This window comes from Phragmites australis, chromosome 10 (genome assembly GCF_958298935.1).
Source record: "Phragmites australis chromosome 10, lpPhrAust1.1, whole genome shotgun sequence".
In the NCBI taxonomy this organism is placed as follows: domain Eukaryota; kingdom Viridiplantae; phylum Streptophyta; class Magnoliopsida; order Poales; family Poaceae; genus Phragmites; species Phragmites australis.
In genome coordinates this window covers 5,960,498-5,979,531 of record NC_084930.1, presented here as the reverse complement: position 1 = coordinate 5,979,531, position 19,034 = coordinate 5,960,498, and the positions used below count along the sequence as shown (strand labels likewise).

Here is a 19,034-nt window from a genome sequence, read left to right as displayed (position 1 = left end):
ATTTGCTAGTGTTACCATTTCGTGTCCATAGAAAATTCGTCTGCTGGCGTTAAGTTTCTTGAGATTAAGGTTGCACTGCCTGAAATAGAAATACTCATCAGAAGATCAACAAGGGGCTGCTTTGCAAACGTGTATTCATTGCCGCACTAATCCATAATACTTTTAGATAAAGGAATATAGATTATCCTAACCTCTATATCACTTGATGTGCATACCTATCTATTATCATAATATTGCAACCTCGATCCGTCACTGCGTGTATGAATAGGAAACATCTCAAATAACTTAACACGGTTAACAAAGTTCAATCGTCATGTCCGGCAAAGATTCGCGTAACTTGGTTTTTGAGACTGAGAGCATATATAAAAGCATTGCTCAACAGATTAAATGGTCCGGTAATCCGTGTCCCCTGAACCCACATATAATTAAGCTGGAGAACCACAGCATCACGCTATAACTAGAAGGAAAACCAAGAAATCTGGAATTTTTAGGAGCACGAAAGCTGCTTTAAGCTGAATAATGCATCCGGTCGGTCGAATTACATCATCACGGATAGGTGAGCGTCGTTGTCATTGTCTACCGGGGAGCCGACAACGCGCGTGGGTTCAGCTGAATCAGTTAAACGCTGATCTCACTACTCACGATCAAGTTCGACTTGGTTCAGCATGCAACAGGCTCATGGCCCCAGGCCAGCTTCAACGCTAGTCGTCTAGTCTCAGTACGTACGCAGCCTGGGTCCTCCCCGAGACACAATCACACAACTCGACTGCATCTTTTATGGAGTTGTAGCCCTGTCGGCGTTCTCAAAATGAAGGGGGTGAGTGTTTGTTAATCTGGTGGCTGGACCGAGTGATTCCGAACATCTCCAAGTCCCGTACGTTATTCTGAAGAGGATTTCTGGCTTAGCATTATCTATGTGACTAGTCCTCAACCTGTGCGCCTCCACGGGCTGAAATATTTTAGAAAATATAACCTCGTGAAATGCCTATGATTTTAGGATTCGAAGGTGATTGATGTGCGTATATTAACCATATTTCTCTACTAAATTCAAGTCTTGCGCAAAGTTCTTTTCTTTTCTTTTCTCTTACAGTCACGATATTCGTTAATATATATATATATGGTCATCCATGATATAATATTTTATTTTCTTTTTTAGTTTACCTTCGAACTCTATAGAGAGACCTAAATTAATGTTTAGGTGAAAAGCATATGAAACGTTGCAAGACTGTGGCACTTTAGGTTAATTTTGTTATAATGGTAGATGTGGGTACTTAGAAGTATGTATTTAGGTTATTTTGGTTAGGTTGTTTTATAATAACAGAGGTGGGTAATTTAGAATCAGGTATTGAGGTACTTTGTGTCAATTTTTTAAAAACAGTAGAGGTGAGTAATTTATAAGTATGTATTAGGGTAATTTAGGTTATTTTTTCTAATGGTAAAAGTGAGTAATTTAGAAACATGTTAGATCCAATGACTATTATTGTCAATGATCATTAGACTCCACCAAATTGATGGCATGATGTTTTGCTTTTTTTGAGAATTTTTAGTATTTCTCTCATTGCACGTCTGAGGATTAACATGAAGACTCTAAAAGAGTCTTTGATTAGTAATAGTGAGATTAGTTAACAAAAGAAGCATCATCATTTTCTCTTAAGGTCTAGAAATTACCACGTTAATTAGAGAAAAAAAAGTAAATTATGCATATGCCTGTATATAAATTACCTACAACTGTCATTAGAAAAAAAATAATACCCCATATCTACTTCTCTATTACCCACCTCTGACTCTATTAAAAAATAAAGTCAAGTGCCTATAAAAAAGATAAAATAATTAATTAATACATAAGGCCGTTGCATACTGCATGTATTTAAGAGATCAAAGTTGCATTTCAAAGAATCTTTTCATATAAGATGTAACAGGGGAAAAGATAATAGAAAAGCTCAATACGAGAGGTGTAAACAAAAGAAAAATGGCATAAGTCCCTATACAAGAGGATGACCGATCTATTCAACCCGATATAAGAGGATGAGTGTGGTGTGGGACGAGAGAACATTGATGCTAAGTATGTCACAAAATGTAGTGATGTTGAAGCGTGAGACGAACTTAGACTGTATTGTGTTTCTAATGGCAAATGACCGAGGCGGATGCAACGAAAAAGAAAGAGAAGCCTATCGACTCGTACAGCCACCAACATCAAAAGGAGGTAAGACTTGGCACAAGAGAATGACCGATGTATTCAGTCTGTTACAAGAGTATGATGGATCTATTATGATCATGGAAATAAATTAGCATCCACTCATAAAGAGAATGTAATCTATTCTTTCTCCCTTATGGATGACATAGACAAGCTGGCGTTGTTACCCACTCTACAGTAACGAAAAGGGATGGGTGCGGTGTCGGGTAGGAGGACGTTGATGCTAAGGATGTCACAAAGCATAATGGTGTTGAAGTGTGAGATAAGCTCGGTCCGTATATCCAATAGCGAATGACAGAGGCGGATGCAACGAAAAAGAGAAGCCTATCGACCCGTACCTGCACCGGGCTTGTATCCCGTAGCTCTAGGTCGCAGTGTCAGCTAGGCTGGTGGAACCGCAACCTCTGGCAGCAACTAGGAATGTCGACGAAGCCATTGATCTGTAGAGCAGGACACTGGAGTGAAACGATATAGGAGGGTGCGGGCTACGCTGCACTAGCCTTGAACCGTCGCAGTGTCAGCTATTGCAGTGCAGCAGAGCCTCACTCGCGTGACGGTCGACTATTGCCTTAAGTGCGTAAACGGAAAGATTAGGGTATATTTAGTTTCTCTGCTCATCCTACTTAGTCTTAACTAGTAAGGTTAGAGAACAAACAAGAATGTTTGTACTTAGTTCATTTGCTTCATTTGAATTTGAGTAAGGTGGGCAAAGATTTTCTTGTTTTTGAGAGAAAGTCAAATTAGCTCTTATCTTTTAGCAACTTTTGACTTGTCTAACCTTACCAAACAAGATTAGTGCATAAGGGTAGATAAATAAAATAAATATACCCTTAGTTACTAGTACAGTTGGATAGTGTTTGGTTGGAGTACGATGTGAGATGGGATGATCCTTTCATATATTTGAGGATTGGATAATTCCATTCATATTAGATGCTTGTTTGGTGGGTGGAATGAAACAAGTTCATTTTAGTATCTCGGATCTACCATCAGTGTTATATTCGAAATGGAACGGCTACGTTCAACTATTTTTTTAACGACCTTATCCCAAATCTTTAAAAAATATTCTCTAATTCTGAACTATACTATCATACTACTCTAAATATAAATAGCTCAAAAATAAAATAGATATATTCCATCTCATCCCGTCTCAGAAACCAAACTATCTTGATCAACCTCTCACCTCGCATTGGGTGCAGCCTGGCATTCCCACTCTCTCTGACAGTGTCTTCAGTAACCACATTCCTCTCAAAATCCCCTACCATGTTTTGGTTTAACACTCGATGGTTGGTAGTTGGTACGGTCAGCAGCTCAGCACACGCACGATTCGCATGCAGAAAACGAAAGAAAAAACACAAGTGCATGCAGCCTTGCAGGGCAGACAGTACGGTGTACAGGGTGGCTCCGATGAGGGCATGTTGGCAGCTTGGATCTAGTACCAAGTGAAAGAAGACCAGTGCACAGTCGGCACCCTTGAGTCCACGTCAACCCGATCCAGAGGATCCTTAGATCGCGGATTCGTGTCGGCGCCATCAGCCATGTCGAGAGGAGGAGATCAGAAAATGGAGATGGCGACGTCGGGAACATGGGGAGGTTTTGGATGGAGCTCAAGCAAGGAAGGGCATCCTCGTTATAGCGTTGGGGCCGACCATGTGGTACGTTGAAGCCTGAGGCTTTGACAGGACGCACCCCCCCCCCCCCCGGGGGGCCTGTTTCTTGTTCAGTCTTGCACGAGGGCACCCGCTCGATTTGCGTTTGCGCGCAGCGCGCACGGGCTTTTCACCGGAGATTACACGGGGAACAGTGCTTGCGCATGCACGCTCGCGCATCCCCGCGGATGGACCCGCCCCGGCCGGTGTGCCGGGCACAAGAGGCCGAGGTGGTGCTCTGGCAATGCGAGGTAAATAAACCGGAGAAGAAGGTGCGCGCGGCAGGGGAATGTCGTGGCGGCCGTGTCGTGCCGATGAACGACTCGCCGCAAGAAATTTTATAAGATTTGATCTTTCAAAAAAATCCGTTCGCAAGAAATTTTATAAAATTTGATCTTTAAAAGATCCATTCTCCTCACACAACACGTGTCCCTACTTTATCTCCTACACACGCATCAATCTTTAGATCAAAGAATGGATGACATAGAACAAGATCTCATAGGTCTTTCGCATGAGAGTTTTATAAAATTTTCTTCCTACATGTGCTGCTCGGTTTCGCCGAAGGAAGCGCGGAGATTTGACGTGCCAAGCAAGCCTGCGGATGTCTCCGCTCTCCTACTCTCTGCCACCCCGGTGCGCAAGCGTTGGCAGAGCATTGGGTTTGTCGTCGGTTAGTAAGTGTAGCTTTATAAAAAAAAATGTGGCTAGTAAATTTTTAGCTATAAATATGATAAAGTTAGTCAAAAAATTACAATTACAATTACAATAAGTAATTAAATTAAAATAGCTATATAAAAATCTATAGCGTAACTAAACATAGACGTGAGCCCGCCTGCTGCGACATGTTAGGGCGGTGGCAGGCATAGCGAAGGACAGCCCACCTGAGTTACACTCGTTTGCAAGCTGAATGTTCCCGCTTTTCAGGCCGTGATGCGCACACGGGTCTATCAAAACTTTGGTGGGCCAAAGCCCAAAGAACTACTGAGGTGGTGGTCTGATGATTTTTTAGGTAATGGAATACATCACCCTTTCAAAAAAAAGATAAGGGAATACATCATATCATAATTCTATGCTTTCTTTCTTCTTTAAAAAATGGGTGATACTGGTATCTTAACTGGGAAGGAAAATCACACAAAATTACTAGTATATGGAGTTCACAAGTAGGCCAATGTTTGGTTGGTTCTACGAGAGTATGACAGGCCTTGACAATAACAAGAAATGCCATCAAATGTTAAACTCGGCTAACTTGATCGTAGCCGTAAACAAAATAGATCCCGAGTCCCATACCAGTCCCACCGTGAACTCCCCTCCCTTCCCCAGTCCCCCTGAGCTCCCATTCCCCCCTTCACAACTGCAGCACGCCGCAGTAGAGTAAAAATTAATACGAGCAGGTGGTTTCAGCAGCTTCAGTATCACCCAAGCAGTGGTAAACGGGTATAGCATTACTATTTCTGTATAGCAGCTTCAGTATCCAGCGAAACGGCGCCATGGTGGAGCAGTGTCCGTGAGATACAGTATAGCATTAGTATTCCTGTTCGAACAGGTCCTGCAACTGCAAGTCACCATCTTCAGCGCCATTTCTTCCCTACAGAGAACTACAGCTGACTCAGGACATAGATCCTCTACAGACTGCAGCGATCCTCTCTGGAAGAGCTTATGCCTATGACTTCAAGGGTTTTAGCTCATGGCCATTTTTACATTTTGGTTAAGAATTTGTGAGTGTCAGAAAACTAGGGCCCTTCCCACAAATTTCTCTGATAAAGTGACAAGCTCTTCAACTCTGTAATGTTCTTGCCGAACTCTAATTATTATATACCATGGGTAAACCAAGTAATTTAAAAAGGCTTGATCGCCAGTTATATAATACTCGAATGGATTAACAATAACTGGAAGAGGCAATGAGGTGTTAGCAAATGAAAGATGAGCCGTTGCTCCTCCCAAGAGGCATCTGACCCCTTGCTTCACTGAAAACATGAATCCCCCACAAGGTTTTACCGATACTGCAGCCTTAGCTTCTGATAATATCAAGAAAACGACTTATGCGAAACCGTGCGATCAGCGAGCTGCAAACATAAGAAAATTTAAAGGACATACTGCAACACAGCAATTCCCAGATTAAACATGCTAAAGTAGCTAATTTTCTGTCAAAACGTCTTTAATCTGCCATGTTCGCTAGAAACTTCGTATCAAGATGACCACTCAACACTGCACTGCATTGCACCAGTCACCACCACAGTGGCGCTGCGACGGCAGCAACACAAGCCACAGTTGCCGCAAAGATTATTCAGAAACAAAAAGTAACTTTTCAAGTAAGGGAGACGAACCATGGCGAAGGAGGAAGGGGTCGCAATTCAGATTTCAGAGCGCCCTGAGCATGTCCTCGGCGCTGCTGTTGGTGAACGCGCCGCCGTCCTCGAGGTTGAGCACCTTGACGACGCCGTCGTCGGCGAGCAGCGCGTAGCGCCGGGACCGCACGCCGAGCCCCACGGGCTTGTCGGAGAGGTCGAGCTCCACGCACATGGCGCGCGTGAGCTCCCCGTTCCCGTCCGACAGCAGCAGCACCTCGTCGCCGACGCCGAGGCTCTCCTTCCACGCGCGCATCACGAAGGCGTCGTTGACGGAGACGCAGGCCACGGTATCAACCCCTTTGGCACGGAGCTCCCCAGCCTTGGCCACGAACCCCGGGAGGTGCTTCTGGGTGCAGGTGGGCGTGAACGCGCCCGGCACCGCGAAGAGCACCACCTTCTTCCCCGCGGTGAGGTCGCGGACCGTCACCGTCTTCAGCTCGCCGTCGGGGGAGTCGAAGTAGGATAGCGTCGCGTCCGGGAGCCGGTCCCCGACCGCGATGGCGGCGAGGGCCACCGAGGCGGAGGAGGCGGCCCGCCTTGGCGCGCCGAGGAGCCCGGCCCGGTGGGGGCCCGCGGCCACGAGGCGGCGGGAGGCGAAGGAGAGGGAGGAGGGGGAGGGGCGCGAGAGGAGGAGGCGCGTGCCGGCGGCCGCTGTGGCGGAGAGGGCGGCGAGGGCGGAGGTGGCCATGGGTGGCGGCGATGTGTTCGAGGAAATGGCCTTGAGGTTTCTGTCTGACTTTGGGAGGCGTGAGCCCTAGGAGGTGGGGGATTTGGGCTGCTAGTTTGGAGTGTGACTAGTTACATGATGCAACGGTAATTAAATATTTGTTATGATATAATATTTGTTGCTATTAATTTAATTAGTCTAACGATAAAACTACACCAACTTATATTAATTATACTATAAATGCTCTTTCACAAGCTTCTACCGTTGCAGTTGAGAATTGCAAGGCAAGAAAAAGGGCACGAGTTTGTTGACGAGCGTTAGTGGGGGACTGGAGGGTGGTCACAAGGCTAAGCGGTGAAATTTGGGATTTTATCACTCTTATCTAGCGCTCATTAAAATATCATCAGTAAATATAACTTTGTTAAAATGCAACTCTCACGGATGCTCACCTCACTACAATGCCATTATCCATGGATCCTCTCAGTTTTTTCTTTTCATCTGAAACTAGACTTGGATTGACGAATTTGCCCTTAGTCGAACAGGACCTTTATGTGAATCAGCTTGAGGTTGTTTCTTGTTCAGCTAAAATCACGTCTTTTTAATCTAAATCTCGTGCCCAGCTCAAGATTGATTTGCTCTTGCCTATTGTAGCCTCCTATGCTTGAGTTTTTTTACTCCTGTATGTTGTTGGGAGCATACAGGAACAAAAAACATAGTGACTGAAACAAGTGACCGTGTGCATTTCGGTCAGGGAAAATTGGTCAATCCATGTTTGATTTCAGTGGAAAAAGAAAAGAAATTGAGGGAAAAATAGATAGTGGCATTGCAACGAGGTGGACATCGACGAGAATGGCATTTTAACAAAGTTGTGTTCACCGATGGTATTTTAGCGAGCGCCAACTATGAGAGTGGCAAAATCCCAAATTTCTCGGCCAAGCGAGATGCATGGTGGAGGAGTGGTGGTGCCCTCAAAGCCCTAGCTTGTGCAGAATCTCTCTCGATCCAAGACAACTCAACGCCTTAATAGGTCCGCTTGAGGAAAGGAAGGACGAAGAGTGACAATGTGAGGGACATTTTGCAGGAAAGGGCACTTCAAGCGGGGGTGTTCACAAAAGCATGTTTGTGCTAGGGGCAAAGCATGCGCTTTAGATCATGAGCGATGCGGTGCTAATTAAATGCATGTACATTACAACAAGAGCCAAAAAAATTCATGAGATAATATAAGTTGTCTGGGTGAAAGACATACAAAATAGTATTCAATTTATGAGACCAACAAATTGGCCGGTTAATCCAATCAAAACTTGTTAGCCCATCTGGTTAGTAAGTTTAGATGCTGCAATCGATAACAAATGATATAGCATTCAAGGAGTGAATGCTGGATCTATACGCTTTGAACAATATCATAGTAATCCAAAAAAACATCTATCATAGTATCACTTCCGTTAATACAGTAATTAACAAGAAATTAACGATGATTAGTTCTATTAAAATCCCATAACTATGGAGATGTTATACACAATATACACTTTACCATTCCTAAATACTACCTTCTTCATAGCCTTAAGAGTAGATAATGCAAAGGGAAGGTGGATCAAGACGCCTACTTTGTAGCCTCGCAGATGACGATTTCCTAAAATGAAAAAATATGAACTCATTTGATGGAGCAAAATGTATACCTACAAAGGATCTTAGACAAAAGTTTGATCCTGCTACAACATAACACACGTGATTCTCATCCCTAATTGCTATGTAAATGACCAAAAGCACACGATCAAACTGAAGATCGAAACAAACTTCACCTTGCCAAAAATCCCCATATCAGATTAAGAAATATTTTGTTACAACTTGAGACTGTAGTAGAAATATATTTCCGTGAAACCATTAGAAGAGGCAAACTGAAGATTAAGTGAGTGATCTGTCCAAAAATCCGCATATCAGATTAAGAAATACTCTCTCTGATTGCAAATATAGGTCATTTTAGCCTCATCAACTATTCTCTAAATATAAGTCATTTTCGAACTTCTATGCATTTTTTTCTCTTTTATTCTCTTCTTACCCTTGTTTAATAAATATTACCACTCTCACAAATGAATACGTTATCTTTTCTAATGCAGAATAAATAAAAGGCAACAAGGTCATTTGTTTTACTTTCTTAATCTCTGTGCACAAGTCTAAAACGACATACATTTGCAATCGGAGGGAGTATTTTGTTACAACCTGAGACCAAAGCAGAAATATATTCCAAGAAACCATTAGAAGGGGCATGTTCCATTTACAAAAGACAAAGCAAAGTTTAAAAGTTACAGTCCAAAGATAATAGAAAGATTACATGCTGCATCACCTATAAGAATCCATTGAATTTGATTAATAATATTAACAAGCCAGATGCATATGCAGTAGTTTGATTTCAGAAGCTGTTGCACAACTTGAATCTTAGCCTTGATACCTAAACACTTACGTACATGACATGCTAAAGGTCCAGTATCCTGCATGAAAGGAAATAAAGACAAAAACGAGAAAACTTGAGATATACGCTTCTTGCTCTGAACTGACACACGTATTTTCTTCCTCGCCCATGAGATTCGTCCATGTTGTTTCTGGATCTTCTTCAAATACGACAGGACTAACACAAACAAATTCTTCACTTTTCTCAAAACAAATGCTCTCTTGATAGTTGACTCCAACTGTCACATTTGTACTTACAAACTTTTCACCTTTCACAGAAATGTTGGTTGTTATATTGTAGGTAGGAGTAATGAATCCTTTGGAATCCAGGGCCCTTTAGATAGAACCGCCATAACTGGTGACTCGGTCCCTGTTATGACCATCAGTCCTTTCCATATGATCAATGCTGGAGTGAGAATCATCCTATCAGATGGGATATTTGAGGCACATGAGACATCATTAATTTAAAAAAAATCCTAGTCACAATACAGTAGAAAAACCCAGCTGGAAACGCTCGACCAAACATGAATGAATACAATAGTAGATAAACTCTTATTTACTTCTCTAAGGGGTGTGTGCATATCCAATGCAACTTTTCCACCGAGAAAAACAATTTTGGTATAAGTACCGAATCAAAATTCCATCTCCACTAATTTATAAGGACCTCTCATTAGCATGTCATTCATTAAAATTTGTAGACTAAGAGCATCATCAAGCACAAAAAGAGCTCTAGCCATGTTATATGATAACCTTCCTAAAAAAGACACAATATGATACTTAGTAGATGGTTCTTGCATAAAACTTTATTATAAAAAAAAGACACAATATGAAGGAGGGTAATCCTTCTAGTGCGAATAAAAGGACGGTTTAAATGCAAGCATAATATTTCCTTGTATAAAATGGATAGAGAAATTGATGACAGTTGGATATTAAAAAAAATTGAAGTACTTCAGTTAGATCATAGCAATAAACATACAAATAAGTTGCATAATTGACATGTTTAAGCAAGTGGCAGGCAAATGATGTAGCAAATAATCAATATATCCACCTATGAATGTAAACAGCTATAGTTTTATTTGTTCAGCAAAAGCTGATCCAGATTCACAGGTATGCCTATTTAGCTACTTCATATGTAATGGTTTAAACCTAATATTCTAGATAGTGTGAGGAAATAGGATGTAACAATTTTTTATACATTGAATTACCTTGAAACTTGTAATAGAAATATAAATAAGGTTGAAACGTGACTATAACAGATTCTGCTAATCATTTGTACATGCATGTCATAATCAAATATGAAACAAACATGCACGCTAGAACGTAGCAAAAGGCTATGAGCAATGCTCCATATAGCCTACCAAGATAAATGGGGAGTAAAATAATCATGAATGCTAGAATTACCTTGATCATTTTTGCACGGCTACTACTGCTGAGCCAAATCAGCAAAAATTTCAATGTACACCATGTTGTGAGTGCTATCTATATGATCAGTAGGGTTGTTCTCAATCAGAACATGGAGACGATCAAGTGATCTATGTTACACATGAGAATGTGACTAGAGTTGCCCCCTGTGAGAAGACTGGGCTATCATGTGAATCTAAGGTGCACTCTACCAAAGCTAATGCAATGACTAGAAAATGTACGTAAAAGAGTGTAGGATGATTCCAATAAACTAATAAAACACCATGCAAAAATAAAATTAGCGCAGAATGTAGTTGGCATATTAGGAGGAGTGGGCAAACATGATTGTATCATTTCAATGAAAGAAACCATATATCGGAAGTTGATGTAAGATGTAACCTGATATTTGCTGCTCATCTAGAATAAAATATTGGCATGTAATATAATCATTTAGTGTATTAGATACTTGAAAACCAAGATGTGAAATAATTTACTTATATAACAGAGATTTTCTGATTAATTGGTGCAACCGTTGGTATCTGTTGTAAGATGAAAGTTGATATTTGCACATCATCTACAAATAAAAATTGACATATAGACATAGTATGAATTAGTGTATCACCTTCGCAGATGTAGCTTTTTGGACTTGGACATCGACGGTGTGAGCGGGCGGGCTTCTAGCAGCACTAGTTTGCTCCGAGAGTAGTTCTAGTACCACCACGTTGAACGATGCATGATCCAAACGGTTGGGGCTGGTTGCGAAAGGTTGTCACGAGTACCCCACTTGTGTGCACTTTGGCCGATGACACAAGCCGAATAGTCCTCGTGTCGTGTGAGTCCAGGAATATCCCCCTGCAAGGTGTATAAATAGTTCGAACATCGTGCTCTCGGTCATGAGCATGCTTCTATCCATCTGCACCGATCGTAGAGTTTCGAGTATGGTTTGTGGTTCAGTATGTGGGAGTTGGTGATGTTGGTACTTGTTACTTATTGACATACATGTTGCTTACAGTTACTTTTGTTCAGTTGTTAGTTGCATGGTAGCTTTCTTATGTTTTGACAAAGTTTCAGTCGCTCACACATATGTCCAGGATGCTTAGTGCTTATGTTTCACTTAATATGTGATTCATCCTTGCTAATAATCAATGTATAATCCTTGGAGTTGAGCTATGTATATGTGCTCTATATGCTTTAAGTCTTGCGAGTAACTTCGTACTCATGCTTGCGCTTTCAGGTACTCCTATTTCTGAAGAAGAAGCTGTTTTTGGCTACTTCGTGCTTGCCGATAGGGGTGGTGAGCAAGAGTAGTGCATCCTACTCTGAAGGTGGCGTGTTGAGACGGTGCCTAAGGGCATGCGGTGCCGTTCTCTTTTGTTGTTTATAAGTTTATCTTTCCGCTGCGTAGTTCTTTTGTGGTTAGGAGTTGAGGGGTTTTGTCTTCTCCTAGCTCGCTTTTGTTGTAAATTGTTGAGATCGGTTGCATGCTTAATACTTGTAATATAAATATTTATTACTCGCTCTTTATTAAGCTATGTTGTGATATACATGTTGGAAAGCATGTGTTCCGATCCTTGAGCACAAAACACGTACCGGGACTGCTGGGATGATATTTTGGTTAATCATCGAGATTGTGATTATGAATAATGATCCTCCTGGTGATTAATTAGAATATTATTTGGACGGTTCCCCACAGAAACTTTAGCGAACGCCCCTAACAGTAACCGCTACACAGCATGCCCAAATCAGTGGATGAGAGGGGGAGATGCAAGGGCGGTGGAATCGATCAGGCCATGGAATTACCCTGCAGAACGAACAGATAGAGGTGGGTGGTTGGCCACGTAGTCGTGCGGCCACCCCAAACCAAAATCTGGCATGGGGAGGAGGACGATCCATGGAGGATCAGGGGGCAAACCATGGGGAGGGGTGCCGTCGCTTGGAGGGGGTGCTGGGTGGAGGCGTTGTCCTTGTAGATCTGACTTGTAAAGCAGCCCGTGCCTCCAAAATCTTCGCCGCTCGCACTACGGCAGCCACACACTGTCACGAGGGGGCGTCGTGGATCGACGGTTGGCAATTGGAGCTTGGAAGTCACCTCGGGCGTGTTTCTTGGAGGTGCGATGCTTTGCTCTTGGGAGAAGCACACGAGGGACGTTGTTGGGAGCATTGCACGGGGGATCTTGATGTCTGCGTCCCAATCCCGATCGATGGCGGCATGAGGGTGATCCCGACATCGACATCCTGGTCTCGATCGATGGAGTTTGAGGGCCATCCCTAATGGAGGAGCACGGTGGAGGCGGACACTGTTGGGAGCAGCGCATGGGGATGTAGGGTAGGCATAGGTCGTGGAGCGGTTTGAGAGAGGAGCAAGAAACGTGGACGGGGAGTAGAGCGGGAGCGGCCGATCGAGCGAGGGAGATGCTGGCGGCTGATTGGAGGTGCTCGTGGCGTTGTCCTACGTGCGGGCGAGGGAGATGCTGGCAGCGACGTATTGCGGGCGAGAGAAGCATGGATAGTTTTTGGCAGCGACGCCTTGCATGGGAGGAAGGGGCAGAGCCGTCGGATGAAAATGTGAGATGGAAGCGTGGATGGATTTAGGATGTAGGCGTGGAATTTATTAGAGATTTTTTAAGTAGTAGAGTTAGCTGCAAGCGACGGGGTTTGGCCGATGTGCGAGGAGATTGGTGAGGTGGAACGGGAGGGCAGTTTGGCGTGGCGTGACTCGTGAGGTGGACGACTTTGTGTGCTGGGCTAGGCGTGACAGGGAGCCCCGCATTCCGAGAGGCGTTGGGCTCAAGATATACTTAGTCGCTTCGGTCATGAATATTTATGATTTCGAATAAGATCTGATCAATTTTTTTAAATTTTAACAGTCAATAATATTTAAAATATTTAGTTCAGAGATATAAAAGCCACACATATAATTTGTCTGGAAAATTACGTTTATAATATAATATTATATATTATAACTATATTTTAATAAAAAATAGTGTTAAAAGTTGCACATTAAAAACCGTAGAAAGTTAAAAGCGGCAAGTATTTATGATTTTGACTAGTTTTTTATTTTTATATTTTGAAAAATAAAAATTATAAAAATATGTGTCTATTGAAAAAATTGTAGAATTAGACTATACCATCGCTATTTCAACAGACGATAGGTTTAAAAGAATTGCATGTCTATTTTTGCTATTTTTATTTTTCAAATATATATAAAAAATCACCTTTGAACTGGGTTTTTTGGGGGCGACCTTTCAACTGGGTTAGTGGACAACAATACTAATCCAGTTATTTTGTAAACGGAATACACCAGTATTCTTTTTTAGATGGACAGTTGTTGCACCGGAAATATTTTGGATGATGTCGATTCGTGAAATCAATATCTTGTCATGTCTTTACAGTTTAAATGCGCCCTCTTCAATAACCACGATCAAGTTCTTACACGTCACAACCAATACGAAGTTCTTGTTCTTCATTTGGCTCCTTTACAAGGACCTTCGCCACCTGCAATGCTCTACGTAACCAACCTTTGCTACATGCCATCAACTTGAAAGTTAGCTTTTCTGTATGCCAGAAAGAATAGCGCTCAAAAAATATTTGCAGAGCCTGGCATTCTACCTCGCCTTGAAACTCCTCGTCATTGGTCGATAACCGAGTCAAACGTTACAGACTCAAGCCTACAAGTTCTTGCATGCATAACAGCATGCTAACCAGGGCGGGCAGATCAATATGAAGTCAATTTAGTTGTACCTGGCAAAAGAGCTATTAATCTATATCTACACTTATATATAATTCATCAGATGTGACTGATACGATTCTCACCATCCAACTGACTTGATCTACCAGTCAACGTACAAAGTTAGATCCGTTTTTCTTCTAAACATATAATCAATCATCTACGTGAGGAAATGTGACGTCTTAAAAAGATGAATGAATTAGTAAACTTAAAAGCTAATAGCTCCAAAAATTTCATAAGATAAATATATATCAATTTCTATCTAAATATACTTTAGATTATCTAATATACTCCACTGTTTAAAATATTTGCAACATACTCTAGGAAGGTAAATTACAAGTATGTAAATACGAAAATGTAAATAAGATAGAGAGAGCAAATTTGGCATAAGATTTTTTATCGCGTGATATCGGTGGCACATAAGCCACCTCTAGTCCACGTTGGATTTTCATAAAGGATATGCTCCTAATCACCAAGACTTTTCTGGTCACGACTCTTGAGCTACCAAGCCACCAAGACAATATCTCAAGCACGATAAGCAACCAAGCCATTAAGGCGAGGTCTCACTACTAACCTCTCTTCTGATCACTTGCAAGTCGTCTTTACTTTGCAGTTTTAGCCACCAAGGCAAGTGCCTTCGTATCCTTGTACACGCTTCTTGCCACCACTGCACACAAAAGTCAGAGGGGTCAACAAGCTTGAGCCACCAAGGCCAAGTTGCCAGCGAGTCACCAAGACTCCAAGGCGCTAGCGTACCTCTCGGTACAAGGTTGGATCACTCATTGATCCATTCTCTAGGTTGCAGCACATAGCAACACTTCTCTCTAGACCTATAAGCACTAATCACTCTTTAATCTTGTACTTAATCATCTTGAATTATCACTTTTAGCACTTTGATGGTTTGAATATCTTCTCAAGTGTATATGAGCTTCTCTGAACTACAACACCTTCAAATAACTGAGTGGAGGGTATTTATAGCCTCAACCCCGCGGACTAACATTTGCCCCAATGGCTCAAATTCTCTTTATACGCTGTATATTTCGTCGTAGACAAATTGTACTCACTAGAACATCTGACGTGTATACCTTCCAAAAACTAGCCATTGGAACTCCACTCAAAATCAATGTGAACGTTGGATGTTCCGGCATGTTCACCAACTCCATCGTCGGACCTTCCGACGTGTTCTTCTACTTCTTGATATGATCAATTGTGTTGACTAAGTGTTTCATGGAGATTCGATGATAAATCTTGGCATTAATCCTTTTAATATTTTTCTTCACTTTTGAGATAAGCTTGGCGACCTTGGGATCAATCTCTTCATCACTTAAGGTGATTTGCTCATATTCTTCCTCGTTTTCTTCATCTTCATCACCATCATCTTCGCTTGAGCTTGACTCTTGCTCTTGTCGCCTCATCTTTGCCTTAATGTGTGAGCATGGTGCTTGCTTGCTTGTGAGAGCAATGTTCTTAATGTCGGATGAGTAAGAATCTTTCACCTCTATAGTCATGGTCATCTCATGGGTGGTGATCTTGCCAGGTACTTGATTTGGAGTCATCTTGACAATGTCGTTGTTGTTGTAGATGATGGAGACTATTAATTTGTACTTTGAAAGAAAATTTTAAAATATTCTTCTCACCACTTGATTATCTCCAATTAACGTCAAACCTAGCTCATTGATCTCATTGATAAGAATGTTCAAACGTGAGTACATGTTATTAGCACTTTTATGGGTAAGTTGTTTGATACTATTGATCTTAGAGACTAGTACATGATATTTTTTATTGCGTACATCATTTGTTCCTTCATGTATTTCAACGAGACTAATCTAAATATTATGTGTATTGATGAGAGAATAAACACGATTAAATGCATCAACACATAAAGATGATAAAAGGATGCTATTTGCCCATACATCTAATTGTTTCTCCTTATTGGTGACACATGGTCCCATTCCTTCTTCGGCGACTCTCCAAACATCTAAGACTTTACCTTGCAAATAAGTCATTAGAATTTTCCAACGGAAGAAATTTGTGTCATCGAATATGAAGTTCTATGAATATCCATTCCAACTTCGAATGTCACAACTCTAGGCGGTTAAATCTATCAAGAGCATGAGACTCTGATACTAATTATGAGGAACGATGACGTCCTAAGAGGGGGTGAATTAGGACACAACTAATCGCTCAAAAAACTTCACAAGATAAATCTATATTAATTTCTATCTAAATGTGCTCTAGATTTATCTAGTGTGTCTACTCTACCGTTCAAAATATTTACAACCTACTCTAAGAAGGTAAACTGCAAGTATGTAAATGCGGAAACTTAAATAAGGTAGAGAGAGAGAGAGAGAGAGCGAATTTGGCACAAATGATTTTTATCGTATGGTATCGGTAGCACATAAGCAACCTCTAGTCCATGTTAGAGCTCCACAAAGGATATATTCTCGGTCGTTAATACTCTTTCGGACATAGCTCTTGAGCTATCGAGCCACCAGGGCAAGATCTCAAGCATGATGAGCAACCAAGCCACCAATGCGAGATCTCATCACTAACCTCTTTTCCGGTCACTTGTGCTGTCATTTTCACTTGGAGTTTTAGCCACCAAAGCAAGAGCCTTCGCGTTCCCGTATATGCTTCTTGCTGCCGCTCCACACCAAGTCAAAGGGGTCAACAAGCTTGAGCCACTAAAGTTCAAGTTGCCGATGAGTCACCAAGACTTAAAGGCGTCGGTGTACATCTCGGTAAGTTTGATCACCCCTTGATCCACTCTCTAGGTTGCAGTACCTAGCAATACTTTTCTCTGGGTCTATAAGCACTAATCACTCTTTAATCTTGTGCTTAATCACCTTAGATGATCACTTTTAACACTTTGATGACTTGGATGCCTTCTCAAGTGTATATGAGCTTCTTTGGGTTCCAGCACCTTCAAATGACTGAGTGGAGGGGTATTTATAGTCTCAACCCCGCAAACTAGCTGTTGCCCCAACGGCTCAAATTCTTTGTATACGCAAGATGTTCCAATGTAGACAGATTATACTCACTGGAACAACCGGCATGTACACATTCCAAAAACTAGACGTTAGAACTCCACTCAAAACCAATGTGAATACTGGATGTTCTGGCATGTTCAACTAGACCATCATGTGCCTTTCTTAGTGCAAAATACTCCGACGTTGCTTTGCTTCATCGTCGGACCATTCGACATGTTAAACTATACCAAACTGGACTTTGACATCTTCTCTACAACAAATGCTTCAACGTATACTTCGGCGTGTACACTTCAATCGCTGGACCATCCGGTGTGTAGTCCTTCGGTCTTCCCACTGATACAATTCTCTCTGCAATAATTTCTCCAGCGTATACTTCGGCGTGCACACTACCGATCGCCGAACCTTCCGACATGTACCATACTTGACCTTCAACTCGGAAATGCTCCAGCGTTCATATCTCCACATCGTTGGATCATCCAGCGTGTAAATACACCTGACAAGAAAACACTCTGGCGTTCACAACTCCTCTGAGCCATACTTTCTGGTGTAGTCATTTTTTCTAAGACTTCTCAATTCAACCAAACTTTATCCCGACTGTGGTGGCTTCTTAATATATTGCATCTATGAGACATACTAATATATATTTTTGACAAATATTTTATTCTTATTGACTATGTTGTCATTAATTATTAAAATCACAATCATGATCTAATAAGGCCATTTTTGCTACAACCTATTATTTGTCTACCATACTATACGCCTCTTCCATTTGTAATCCGTGGCGCTTCTCGGCCCTCCTTCCATCTGTTGTCATGGCCCCTGCACGCGAGCGTCGAGCTGGACCACTTCACCTTCCCCTTCGCGCTCAACACGCTAGCCCAGACCAAGGCCCCTAGTTTGCTGCGGCCATCCCTGCGTGAGCCAGTGTTGTGGTCCCTTCACGTACAGCTCGTCAAGTCCGCCCATGCCACCGACGTCTACATTGCCTCCTCCCTCGTCCACGCCTACGCCTACCGAGGTGATGGCCTTCGCGCACAACCTTCAACGTTGCACAGAACCGAAACGTTGTCACCTAGATGGCGATGATCGTGGGGCATGCCTCGATTGGCGAGGTGCAGGAGGCTGTCGCACTATACAAGGACATTGTGTCGGGCTCGCGCAAATGATGTTCGCGTGCGTCTAGTGCGGTGACACAGTGAGCAGGAGGTGGGCACACATGATGCTCCGGCGTTGGGGCATCAAGCTTGTGCTGGCGGACATCATTCTTGCCTCGGCGGTGCTTAACATGTATGCAAAATGCAGTGGTCCGAGCGCCACATTTGAGGTGCTCGATGAAATTCCTTAGAGAAATGAGCTATCTGGAATGCCATGGTTGAGGTATGTAGTCAGCACGGAGGTCCCGATAAGGTTATAGATGTGTTTGCTAGCATGAACGCTGCTAGGATGAAGCCTAATAAGGTGGCATGGCTGAGCATTATGCGTGCTTGTACATCCAAGGGAGACAACCTTAGGCTGAGGGGTGCACGTCTACTTGGAGAAGAAAATGGTTGTCAACATGTCATAGTTTGCACATCTCTCATGGATATGTACTTAAAGATCGGCAATGCACAAAGCGC

The 19,034-nt window shown here is 42.3% G+C and overlaps 1 protein-coding gene across 2 annotated transcripts; it reads right to left on the bottom strand.

The window, feature by feature from the left end:
- Positions 1 to 5,208: 5,208 nt before the first annotated feature.
- On the bottom strand, positions 5,209 to 6,984 carry LOC133883727 (peroxiredoxin-2E-1, chloroplastic-like). 2 transcript variants are annotated; one of them, XM_062323144.1, is made up of 2 exons: positions 6,165 to 6,984; positions 5,209 to 5,386 (listed from the first exon to the last, which is right to left on the bottom strand). In XM_062323144.1, exon 1 carries the CDS (start codon positions 6,874 to 6,876, stop codon positions 6,199 to 6,201), a length of 678 nt encoding a protein of 225 aa, XP_062179128.1. In that variant the 5' UTR covers positions 6,877 to 6,984; the 3' UTR covers positions 5,209 to 5,386; positions 6,165 to 6,198. The 2 variants fall into 2 exon arrangements, with proteins under 2 accessions (XP_062179128.1, XP_062179127.1); XM_062323143.1 differs by lacking the exon at positions 5,209 to 5,386 and adding an exon at positions 5,580 to 5,903.
- Between the last annotated feature and the right edge of the window lie 12,050 nt (positions 6,985 to 19,034).